The 13,420-nt window shown below is 42.9% G+C and overlaps 1 protein-coding gene across 7 annotated transcripts in view; it reads right to left on the reverse strand.

The window, feature by feature from the left end:
* Positions 1-13,420, reverse strand: part of TBC1D1 (TBC1 domain family member 1) — a 227,580-nt gene that overhangs the window by 135,122 nt on the left and 79,038 nt on the right. The window contains exon 1 of one of the 7 annotated variants that reach the window (XM_079152795.1): positions 8,456-8,628. The exons of 5 other annotated variants lie outside the window; for them this stretch is intronic. In XM_079152795.1, the coding sequence (XP_079008921.1) occupies positions 8,456-8,485 (30 nt within the window). In that variant the 5' untranslated portion in view covers positions 8,486-8,628. Of the gene's footprint in view, positions 1-8,455; positions 8,629-13,420 lie in introns of those variants that run through there. One more of the 7 variants, XM_079152796.1, reaches the window with a different exon arrangement.

Below are 13,420 nucleotides of genomic sequence, written 5' to 3' on the forward strand. Positions count from 1 at the left end.
ATTACGCATGTCTCCATTTCCCAAGGACACCACCCTGGAACAGGAGACTAAGTGGGTCAGTGGGTCACTGCAGCCCAGTATTAGGGAGCCAAGTCATCACACTGGACTTTGTGGATTTTGACTCTCTGCAGACACTCAGGCTTTGGTTCCTTCCTGCACACAGTACACAGGACAGGTTAGTGCTCCCAGGCTGCAGGGACGTTTATGACACCCTTCACGTGCCAAAGGATCTCTACCCATCCCAACTGCTGCTCAGATTTCCTTTCCTTGACCCTTTCCCTACAGACACCATGGCCTGAAATTTTCATGTATATTCTTGAGTGATTAAGTATTCTGACATACAATGTACTGTTGCAAACACATAGTTTTGATTTTGGCAGAATATTCTGAAGGCAGAGCGCAAACAAATCAGCAAGGCAACACTAACAAGATACACAAAAACCTGAGGTTAAGGAATTTGGGCTTAAGTTCTGCCATAAACTAGCTATATGACCTTATTCAAAATATTTCATTGTTCTGGGTATCAGTGTCCCGAAGCAGAAAACAACAAATGGAAGCACATTGCTACATTCAGGTTACACTAGAATTACATTACTAAGTTATCCCAGAATGTCCACCATCCTAGCCATGATTATTGACAGGGTATGCTGAGATAAAAGAAAAGGGTCACTCTTAATTCTGAATCTCCCTGAATCCAGGTTAATTTGTGAGTGCCTTCCTCAAGTGAGATGCCTTCCTCAAGGTTTAAAATCCCTGGTCTCAAAACAAGGCAAAAAGAGTTGGAAAGCAACCCTGAATAACACTGAAACATGCTGGAAAACTACCACTAGTATTTCCTAACTATTCTTTTACATAATTTACCACATCAATGACCTATAATTATTATTTTTTAAAGACTACACTCAGACTTCACCTTCTCATCTCCTCAAAATTATGACTGAGTGATTTCTTGGGCATCCACCTAGATTATCACAAAATTAAACTATGGAGGCTTGCGGGTGTAGCTCAGTGGTACAGTGTTTGCCCAGCATGCAAGAGGCCCCAGTTTGATCCTCTGTGCTAGAAAAAAAAAAAAAAAATTATCATCAGAGGTCTCCCTCTCCCCAACAGATTGCGAGTTGCCCAAAGGCTGGACAGTGTCCTATTTGTCTCTGATCCACCCAGTTAACATCATGCCCGTCCAATAGCCACTGACTTCAACTGCCCACTCAACCAACTTTAAATAGTTCGTTTGCAGTTAGTCTTCACAATTTCCTAGGCAGATTTTGTTATTATTCAATTTTTGAAAACAATCTAAAAAAACAGAAAAGTAAATATAGAACATATGAAGTTCATTTTACAGAGGAGAAAACAAGCTTAACAAAGTTCAACCAAAGTAAAGGAATGAAGACTGTGAGCCTCTTGAAATCTCATTACATGACAGGTATAAAAATAATTTGTAGGAAAAGAAAGGGCATGAAAATCAAGATCTTTTCCCATCATGTCTTTCATATAAATCTAACAAAACAGCATAGTGCTGGTTCATCACTTTTCCAGTAACAAAATCAGAAATAAACTTTAGAATGGAGAAATCAGATACTTTAGATTCACAAATATAACCCAAAAAAAAGGTTTTTTTAGTTTTACAGATGTTCCTGAATAAATATGGGTACATTATAAAATAGACCCAAAAAGGACTAATGTATTATTTCTAGTCTTTAGGAAAATGCAAATTAAAACCAGGGGATACCATTTTTATGCCTTTTAGAATAACCAAAATCCAGAACACCTCAACATCAAATGCCATAGGGATACAGAACAGAAACTCTTATTTATTGCTGTGGAAATGCAAAATGGTATAGGCACTTTGAGAGGCAGTTTGGCAGTTTCTCACAAAACTAAACATACTCTTACTATGTGACTTTGCAATAACAATTCCTCAGTATCTTTCAAAGAAGTTGGAAATGTACATCTACGAAAAAAAATCTGATATGCAGACGTTCACAGTGGCATGACTCAAAACTAGGAAGCAACCAAGATATCCTCCTAGAGGTAAAGGGATCAACTACAGTGCATCTGGACAACAACATGAGCTATCAAGCCATGAAAAGACAAAGGAAACTTAAGTGCATATTACTAAGTGAAAGAAGCTAATCTGAAAAAGCTACACAGTGTACAATTCCAACTACATGACATTCTCCATAGGCAAAAGTAGACAGTAAAATAAAATCAGGTTTTCAAGGGTTCAGGAGAAGGATGAAGGAACAGTCAGAGAAGAGAAGATTTGGAGGGCAATGAAACCATTTATATACTATGATAGCTGATACATGTCATTACAGATTTGTCCAAAACCATATTTCACTGCATAATTGTTGCAGGTTTTATACCAAATTTTGAGGCCATTATGTAAAGCTTTTTTTAAAAAAATCTGCAAGTATCTCTTCAAAATCATTTATTACTAAACTGTCTTTGGTGCAAGGTTAGGACACATGGAATACTCATCAATATACGTTAGTGCAGTGGTGAAACAGGCATACACCACCATGTGAACTACGGGCTTTGGGTGACAAATGGTGTGTCAGTGTGGGTTTATCAACTATAACAAACTATGCTGGTGGGGGATGCTAACAAAAGGGGAGGCTGTGCGTGTCTGGATGCAGGGAACTATGGGATCAAAACTGCTCTAAAAATTATCTTTTTTATAAAAAGAAAAGTAGGAAATACGTCCTTTTCAAATAATACCTGACTCCTAGTCTGTGACAATATCCTAATGGTATGTGCAGTAAAGTTAAATACACAGGAAAAAAGGGAAGGTCAAAGTTTATCTGTTTTTTTTTTTTTTTTTTCAATTTGATAAACTGAACAATGCATAAAAAGTTCAAAGTTTTTATGTTTTAGCATAAAGGTCACAAAAATATGCAGTACAAACTTTTCCTTCCTTTCCTATTCCCCAGACACCTAATTTTAAGATCACTGTTGATTTAATTTTTGCTTCATGGGACACTTATTCCACTATTATCCTCCCAAAAGATATAAGGGATTAATATAAAATCATGACATTTGTTCTAAAAGATATGAATTCTTATGTCCAAGGATGAGTGTGACAGAAAATACATGCACTGAGAACCTTACTATTCAAAGTGTGGTCCCAGACCAGCTGCTAGCACTGCATCACCTGAGAGCTTATTGGGAATGCAGCATCAGTATTACTGGGAACTTGATGGAAATGCAGAATACTAAACCGGATCTACCAAACCAGAGCTAATGTTATAAGACACCAAGTGATCTGATAAACTGGTATATAAGACACACCGCCTTTGTTTTCATGGAGTTTACAGGCTAGGGAAGACTATACAAGGCATTGTACAGAGAAGACACCTACAAGAGTTTGGGAAAGATCAGTCTTGGTCCTTAATGGATCCTCACTGCCCTAGGATAAAATGGCAGCTCATAAAGAGGGAATCTGTAAACCATGCAAATCCTGGAGCCCACTTACCTGTCCAGTCTCACCTCTGAGATTCAGCATAGCAGTCTCCTTCCACCCCACAACCACCTATGACTAGTTCCCCCAACATTTCCAGGTCTTTGCATGAGGTTCTCCAACTGCCTGGCACACCCTGCCCTTCCCGTTACCCTCCACCCTATTTAGTACATTCACACAATGAATGGATGATTAATCAGAGATGTGTCAGGAAAGGTATGAAGAATTAGAAGGGGTGTTCTGTTGTGTGTCTCGCTGCAGATCAAACCCAGGAAAATCCTCATGGCAGGCAAGCACTCCACCATGGAACTACATCCCCAGCCCTATCTATCAAAGGGCTGACGGTCAGCAATGGAAGATGAGGGAACAGAAATGGAGCCTAACATCAGTTTAGGGTATTTGTCCAGGAGAACAGACTGTATTTTAATTGGTTTCTTCTCATTATGACACCTACTCTAGGTTGTTCTACTGTGTATTAGGTGGGGTTTCTACCCCTGCCTTCCTCCATCCTCTCTTAGTAAAAACCAATCTGTGCACAAGTTATCAGCACTCTTTGTGACCAGAGTTCCCAGAGACCAAAGAAAGGCTGGTAACACTTTATATAAATAGGCATGGTGCTCCACAGCAACTCTGCTGAAATCTTGGTGGGGGTTATACCAGCTTTACTAAGCAGAGGCAGCACATTTTTCAAATTCAATGAATGGTTTGACTATGAGAAGGTGTTCTTGCCTCTTTATTAAACTCAAACAAGTACTAATTAAATCTAACATGAGTTAATACAATTTAAAAAAAAAATTTTTTTTAAAGAATCCATCACCTTAACCTAGGATATACCTCAAGGACAAACCAACATCAGACTGACTTCAAGCAAGACAGAAGAACCGATGCCTATAAATACTTGCGGTGGACATGTTCACAACTCACAGTTGACTAGCTCTGTGCTGGTCAACAGAAGGGCAAGTCCAACTAGCCAGGGGCACCCAAGGTGGGCTGGTTCAGTCTGAAGGAAACCTCCAAGGCAAATAAACAAGCCAGAGTGAGGACAGGACTGTGCCTGAACCTATGGTTAAAAGCAGCAGATCAAAGAACAAAACGTACTCAGCACACAAGAAGCAATTAGTTACTTGGTCATTTGTACCAATCTCAGACAAACAAGATAGTAAGGCCATCATGTCACATCATTTCTGAAAGAACAGTGACATGGCCCCCAATGTTCTGCTCTTACCACTCAAGTCCAAGCTACCACCATCACCTTCTAATAGAACCAGAACGGCCTAAGTGGTCTCTCTGCTTCCATCCAAAATATGCATCAGCTAGTCACCCTCTCTTTTACACACCCTAACAGCTTCCCACTACACTTAGGAGCAGATCCAAACCCTGCACTGGTGACTACAGAACCCTAGCTGGCCTTGCCCAGTTTCCCCTCCCGGTCTGGGGGGAGGCAGGCCTTTCTGCACACAGTTGTACTCCAGCAACCTGGGCCGCCTTCTCAGTACTGTGCCGCCTTCTCAGTACTGTGCCTGGAGCATGCTGTGCCCTGTCACCATTCACAAAATGCCAACCTGCACTACCCCAGCCCCCAGTCCCTCTTAGTTTGCTTCTCTTCCCACCACTGACTACATCTGAAACTGCCTCTGTTTATCTATTTCTAGCTGTTTTGCTGTCTCTCTCGCCTAGAAATGCAAACTTTATATAGAGGAAACTGATCTGCCTGTTGCTAAATCCCTAGCTCATTGAACAGTACCAGATACATATCATACAGATACTAATCATGAGTTATCTGTTTTTTAACACATTGTTAAAAGACATGTTGAGTAAATAATGGCTATAAACCTATGTTTTAGGAAAGGCCAAAATATGGAAAACTTGGTTTTACCTAAAATACTAATTAGCAATCACTTGCTTTAAAAAACAATTGCTTCCCTAATGCATTTTTAAATACTTGGTTTACATATCTTCAGTGTGCTTATCAATCTTTTAAAAATATTTATTTTTAAGGGATAAATCTTTTGTGAAAAGTGAATCAATTTCCCCAGGATATAATATTGCCTGGTACATAAAAAGTACCCAAATATCTACTCTATATAAACCCATGAGGACTGGAAACTAATACCCAGCAAAAACTATACAAAACTGCACTTGAATTTGAAATAGCAAACTGGGGTATATTTAGGTCTCATTTTCCATTTTATCTGATAAACTGACATATATATATATTTAATAAACTGACGTGTATAGATAGATAGATATAAAATCCATTATCTTGACATACTAACAACAATCTTAGCCACAATCTTCACAGGCAGGTGCAAATTTGATTAAATACAGCAAGTTACCTAGCAGTTCTGATGCAGTTAGTTTTCACTAACAAATACATGGAGACATGGAGATATCAACAGATATACTTGAAACTACCAGATTGAAGGGGACATCTGTAGGTTTAGCATTAAAAAATCACAAAGCTTGAGAAGTTCATTTTTAATTATAATCTTTGTAATTATAAAAAAAAAAAGTCGTGTCCCCAACAAAGCAGAAACAAAAAAGAAATCACACTTTTATGAGCCCAGCCCCATTTGTGATTCAATGCCCACCTGCCCTAATGTTCCAAATCATACCTAATTTTTAAAAGTGCAACTTACTTTTTTATTCTTTTAAAATAATCTCTTTAATCTAAAACTCATTCCAGTTTTGGCTTTATTCCTACAACATGAAATTATCCTACCAATTCAATGTTCATACAATATTAATGCATCACCCAAGAAAAACAAATTCATGCGCAGGTATCATAATGATCAACTGACATCCACTCTCCTTCCCCACCAGGCGTTGGGCTGCACAAAGGTCAAAATGGAAAAGAAACCAACTGCTAAATGGATGCATGTGTGTTTGTGAGGCTTGTGTTTATGTGCATTTGTGAGTTCTTGAAGGAACATTTTTAAATAATCAAAGATAAATGCACTCTAGTTTCATACACATTTTCTATTACCATTACCTTTCATCTCTGCTTTTAGAGCATTTCGTAGTTCACAAGAGTGTTGTCTCTTCACCATAAACAGAATAGGCCCTATAGAACATCACTCTTAGAAATCAATAATCTCAAGAAATTAACTTTTGAAGAATAATTTTACTTTCTAAATTTCTCACAGAACACATTGTCTTAAAAAGTTAGAATATAATTTGTAATAAACTGCACAAGCTAGAGAAAATTATAAAATAAATCCATTTTCAAAAATTATGTGACAGTTACAGATAAATTTGCTCCAAAAACATTTAATAGGTTCTTTCTGCTGTTGTTCTGTCATTTAAATAACAACTTTGGAATAAGCTGATTCAGAATCCAAATCAGCTGTCAGCATACAATTCATTCACATGAACTCTTCAAAAGCACTGCCAGTTGGAGGAGGATAACAATCTTAAGGTCTTGATGTTTTTAAAAATATGGCTTTGGTTGGTATTTTCACTGTCCCTCTGCAGTGACGTAAACAGAAGTCCATCTCACTCCTATAATGCACAGAAGCTTATTAATTATGCTATGGAAAAGTAAATAAAATTTAAAAACAGGACTAGCAACAAGTTCTTTAAAATTTACTCCTTACTGATTTTTAATTAAAACAAGTCAGGTTTTTTTAAGTATTTTTGTTAGTTGTCCATGGTCCTTTATTATTTATGTATTTTTATATAAATATGCGGTGCTGAGGACCAAACCCAGGGCGTCACACATGCCAGGCACACATGCCACTGAGCCACAACCCCAGCTCCAGAACTCAGTTTCAATTTTCTCCCCCTTTGGACTTACAGTTCAACAATGTACAGCAACACAATATAAAAGACCCAAATTCTCAAGAAGGTATGAGTAAGTAAAATACAATCACAATCTGAATTACATTTTATACTACACACCATTTTCAAAATTTAGCATTATTTATTAAAGGTTAATCTTCACATAAGAAAATGTGGATATTATCAATTTATTCTTCAGTACAAAATTATAGTGGCTCCAAACTTTTTTGAAAGTTATCTCGTCTCACTACCAGCTGTTTCTAGTGAGGATTCAGAGATGGTATGTCACTACACGGTGCCTAATACCTAGTGCTATCTAATTTCTGTCTCCATTTTCTTATCACTTAAATAATAGCAGAAGCCACATCTGCTCACAAACAGGTATTCATAAAAATGTAATTAGGAAATAACACCGTAAAAGTCTCACATCATAACTAGTGCTATAACCACCTAATTATTATTTGCTAAGGTCAGAGCATGGCTAACGGGTTCTCTCAATATGAGCTTGTTCCTCACCTGCCACACACAGAAGGCAAGAGAAGCCGAGGGGCCAGCTCAGGGGGTCCCGGGGTGGGAGGAGGGCGCCCGACTGACCAGCAGGTCTCAAAAGGCTGCCAGGGATTAGAAATCAAAACACTCAAACACCTGGTGTTACAGGAGCGTATAACAAAACTTCTGTGTTCTCCCCAGCTGGTGGGAGCCCTAGAAGTCTACGCCAGCGCCTTTATTCCAGCAGGGGTGGAATTTGCCCGTTTGTAACCCTCGGGGGTTCTGAAAGCACTAATGTTCTAGAAATAAAAATTACAGAACAGAAAGCAAAAAGCTACGCTTCAAACTCAGCCCGCAGCACTTGCCCCCGACCGCGGGCTGAACCCCGAAGGCGGAGGCCGCCGGGCGCTCCGGGTTCAGCCTGCAGGCAGCCGACCTCCCCGCGGCCGGCCGCGCACAGCCCCGCGCCGAGGGCGGCGGCGTCGGGCCCCGGCGTCCCGCCTCGCACGCCGCACCTGGGAAATGGGCGCGACGCCACCTGGCCCGCGCGCCCCGCGGGGACCCAGACTAATGAATGAAAGTGCGGGGAAACGAGCTGCGCAGCGCCCCCCGCCGCCGGCGGCCGCGCCGAGCCTACGCCGGACCAGGCCGGCCGGGACGCGGGCGCCGCAGGGCGGTCCGCTCCGGTAACGGGCGCCGACCAGCCGCTGCCCCGACGCCGCCTACCTTGGCCACCCAGCTGAACAATGGTGACATCGCGGGCCGGGCGGCGGCTCCTCGCCCGCCGGCTCCCGCTTACTCCGGCCGCCGGCCCGTGGGCCCGCGGGCAGCCGGGGGCGGGCTCGGGGCGCGCCGGGGCCCGGGCATCCTCCCCTCAGAGGCGGCGGCGAGGGTGGCGGGCTCCTCCCCGCTCGTCACTGCCCGTGAGGTCGCGCCCGCCGGGCCGAGAAAGGGAAGTGGGAGGGGACAGCGCGGGGGAGGGGGCGCCTGGGGAGGGGGCGGGAGGGAGCGCGCCGACCCCGCCCTCACCCCGCCCACCCAGCCCGGCTCGCGGCGGGAAGTTGGGAAGCGCGAGGGTCGAGCTCCTCCTGGCTGCCCCGGCTGTGTCGAAACCCCGGTGTTTGGAGGTGCGGGTTGCCAAGACTCTGGGCGACTTCGTACAACTTTCAGAAATCTGAAATTCCTTTCTCTCTGGGGTTTGATTTTTTAATAAAAACTCAAGAATTGGGAGCGAACGCAAAGCCCGCCCAACTTTCCAGGGGTTCCCCCCACCCCCAAAGCGTTTCTTTCTGGGCGCTCGGGATTGCTGGTAACAAAAGCGCCAGTGTTTCCCCAGCGCCTAATACCTTTATGTAATCAGAGGTGGTTTTCTTGGAGTCGTAAAACTGCTACTGAGACTTGAAATGGGGCAGAGGCAGAGCCTTCAGCTCCTGCCAAGCCGGAGGTTGCAGCAACCTGAGAAAGCTAGGTTGCATCAGTTTTCTTCCCCAAGGCTAGATGATGAGACGAGGTGGTCAGTTTATGGCTACAAAGGTTGAGCTGAGTTTCAAACCCAGACACTCCTGAGTCCCACGCTGAGGAAGAAAAAAAAAAAAAAAAGAAAGTCCAAAGGTCTATGAGCTGATGAGTGATGCATGCGTCAGGCTGAGCTACTCCCTGAGCTCCTTTTCAGGCCCTCTGGCCAAGGAACCCAAGATTTCTGCTTCTCTTCTCCTATTGTTATATTGTGTGCATTATCCTCAGGATGGACCAGTAAGATTTTAATGTTCCCTAAATAAATGGCTTCTGAGTTTAACAAGTGTGTTACCCCCAAACCGAAACCCGTATTATAATAATTTATGTGGGTCAGAAATCTGGTGGCATCTTGGCTTGATGCCTGTGTCAGTCAAGCTGTTAGCTGTGGCTGCAGTCCTCTCAGGATGGGTGGGACTAAAGGAAAAAATCCCAAGCCAGTTCACCTGGTGATAGGATTTAGGTCCCCAGGGGTGGTTAGACCCAGGGTCTCAGCATTTTGTGGTCCCCGCCAAAGGCTATTTAGCTCTCTCAAAAGAGAGCACATGTCCAAAAAAGAAGTCAGCCATTTTATAAATTATTCAAAAGTGACATCCCAGCACTGTGCTGTGTTCTATTCCTTGGAAGTACAAATAACTCTGTTCCACATTGGGGAGATTACACAAGGGCATGAATATCAAAGGGGAGGATCATGGGGGTAAGAGTCATCCTTTTTCTCTTCTTCCGGTAGGTATAGGAACAAAACAAACCATAAAAGCATGGGGAAAGTCCAAAGTGATATCCCAACAAAGGCTCTGAGTAACTGAAAGGGGCCTTAGGAGCATCTTAAGGAAGGGCAGTTCATTCTTTTAAGCAGCAATGCTCCCTAAAGATCACTAAGAGGTGGAGAAGGGGAGTGTTTGAAGTCATTTAGGCAGATCTCCTATTACCACATCACTTTCTCAAGCAAACAGAAGACATGAAGGCTAAGAGCATCATTAAAGTGAGAACACTTCTGGCCTCTACCACCTTACTACTCAAGGTGTGGCCCATGGACCAACAGCTACCACATCAGCTGGTAATTTGATGGAAATGCTGAGTCTCAGCCCCTGCCCTAATGCAGACCTTCTGATTCAGGACTTTTCATCTTTCCATGATTCCCATTATGGCATTATGATACACTTTTTTGGTTTTTGTCCATAACTCCCTCCCCAAAGTTGGCCATAGAAACTAGAATTTCTCACAGGGCATGGTGGGGCATGCTTGTAATCCCAGCAACTTAGGAGACTGAAGCAGGAGGATCACAATTTGAGACCAGCATGAGCAATTAGCAAGGCCCTCTCTCAAAATAAAATTTAAAAGATCTAGGGATGTGGCTCAGTGGTAAAGCACTGGTTCAATCCCCAGTACCAAAAAAAGAGGGGTGGGGCATGTAGGGACTGGGTATGTATGCAGGTGATACAGTCTTGCCTATCATGTGTGAGGCTCTGGTTCAGGGAGGGAGGGAGGGAGGGAGGGAGGGAAGGAAGGAAGGAAGGAAGGAAGGAAGGAAGGGAGGGAGGGAGGGAGGGAGGGGAAGGGAAGGGGAGGGAGGGGAAGGGAAGGGGAGGGAGGGGAAGGGAAGGGGAGGGAGGGAGGGGAAGGGAAGGGGAGGGAGGGAGGGGAAGGGAAGGGGAGGGAGGGGAAGGGAAGGGGAGGGAAGGAGGGAGCCAAACAAGGAAGGAAAGGAAACTAGAATTTGTTTTCCCCAAAGCAGGTTATAACCATAAAAATGCTAATCTTCCTCCACCTGTCTTGGAGTTGGCCATTATCTTAATGGCCTACCCTTTGCCCAGTAGCCGGTCATAAGATCCTCCTCATTCCAGAGGGGGCCTGCCCCCATACCCTGAAGAAAAGAATGGGGCACAGAGAGGTCAAGATTAATACTGAAACTGACAGGCCTTGCTGGGTTCCTTATGTCCCTGGCCCCAGATCTATTGGCAGTCGTGCCTATGCAATGCGGCCTTCACAAAACCCAAAATGACAGCATCCAGGGAGCTTCTGGATAGTAGAACCTATGGAGGTTTCTGGAGGTGGCACACCCTGCAAGGGCATGGGAGCTCCATTCTCCTTCCGCACCTCATCCTGGGCATCCCTTCATCTGTATCCTTTGTCATATCTTTCATAATAAACCAGTAAATGTGTTTCCCAAAGTTCTGTGAGTCACAAAAGCAAATTAAACCTGAGGAGGGAGTTGTGAGAACCCTGAGTTATAGCAGATGAGCCGGAAGCACAGGGGAAAATAACCTGAGACTTCAAAATGGGCATCTAATGTGGTAGAGGGGGCAGCCTTTGGGACAGAACCCCCAACCTGTGGGATCTGACACTTTTCTTCAGGTGGATAGTGTAAGAACTGAATTGGAATAGATGACACCCAGCTGGGGTCCATTGCTGCAGAAATGACTGCTTGCTTGCTGGTGAGGAGAAGGCCCCACACCTTTTGAGGCCATGTCAGTCTCCTGTGTTGATTTTGGTGTGAAAGCAGAGGACAGACAGGCAGTTTGTTTTTTCCTAGACAAACCTGAGGACAAGTTGCACATTAGAGTTTGAAAAACACTAATATGTGGGATTTATTGACATTAGTCTTAAAAAATAATACTAATAGATTATTGACCAACAACCCTTTGGGATGGTATGAACCAGCTAAGCTAGAGAGAGACCTGGAGAGTCTGGACATGAATGGACTGGGCAGCAAGAACCAGACTTCACAAGCTGAACCCATGACAAACATTATCATATGCCATTAAACCAGCCCCCAAACTGAGCTCTCCAAAAATTCCCAGACCCTAGACAACTCTGGGGAGAGAGTAAGAAGTCCCCAGAATTGGCTAAAGAAGTTTGAAGTACCTGGAATTTATTGAGTTAAGTTTTCTGCCATCACAGGGAGGGAAGGCACAAAAGAGAGATTACACTAAATTTAGGAGAAGGAAAAACTACATTTCTTTCAAAAAAAAAATAATAATGTCTGATCAAATTCTGAATGTAACAGTTACAACAGGAATGTGTGCATACAGGTGAAATAGAGACGTGAAGGTGGCATTGTTTAATTCTAGAACCAGAGCTGGGCAGGTAGTTCAGTGGCAGAGTGTTTGCCTAGCATGCATGAGCTCCTGGGTTCAATGCCCAGTACTGAAAAAGAAAACTGAATCCAGTCCCCCATAAGTACTCCTTCAGGGTAGAGGCTTGACCTAGTTTGAACTTGTATGAAGTTTGCATATGTATCTTTTAGGTTCACAGAGGTCTTTCTCAGATCCAGGTCTCCTGTCCCAATCCAGAAGTGGGCAGAAACATTCCTTTCTTGGGAAAGTAGGAGTCTTTCCATTGGGTGACTTGACAGTAATTTGTGGAACTTTAACACCAAGTATTTTGAGAAATCTACATGTAAGTTCCTATTTTCATTTACTGCCAACATATACCTTGTCAGTCACATCGCACAAAGAAATTCTGTTACAATCTGGAATTTCATTATGGGGAAACTGTTCACATCAGATAATCTAACTGATATGACACCTAAATAAAACAATTTTCCTTAAAAGCACTTGCCCTAGCATCTGAAAAATGTATCCTTCCCCGCCCCCTAGAAACTGTGTATTCCCCCATGAAAGGACTTTGTATATACCAGGCAGCAGAAATTTTTAACGGCTCCCAAGGGATTTTTAGGCAGTGCGGCTAAAACTGGGAATTTCTACAAACAGAATAATCATTGCTCAAAGATACTGATGGTTCCCAGCCCTGACAGTCTAGCAGTCATCTATAATGCAAGGGTAGGTTAGCAGGGAGGCAAAGCAGATGATCTGGCTGCTTTGGGACAAGGTCAAATTCTCAGAGACCTCAAAGGGCAGGCAGGTCACACAAATATGTGAGTGAGGGCCAAATGTGAGGCAATAAAGAATGAAAGAACAGTGGCACGTTGGAGAATGTACATTCAATCATTAATACACCCTGCCCAGCCAAGCAAAATGTGTCAATCAACTAAATTCAGCCAGAGAGGTCATTATTGGGGTTGACTTCTGGGTCTCCTTAAAATTTGGATCAGACATATGATATATAACATATTATATTCATTTATATCATAAATATTTACATATATTCTAATAAATTATTCCGAGTATCAGTCTATGAAGAATCACTTCCATAGTTTTAGATTCTTTATTTTAAAAT

The sequence above is a fragment of the Sciurus vulgaris genome (assembly GCF_902686455.1).
Source record: "Sciurus vulgaris genome assembly, chromosome: 9".
NCBI classification, from domain to species: Eukaryota; Metazoa; Chordata; class Mammalia; order Rodentia; family Sciuridae; genus Sciurus; species Sciurus vulgaris.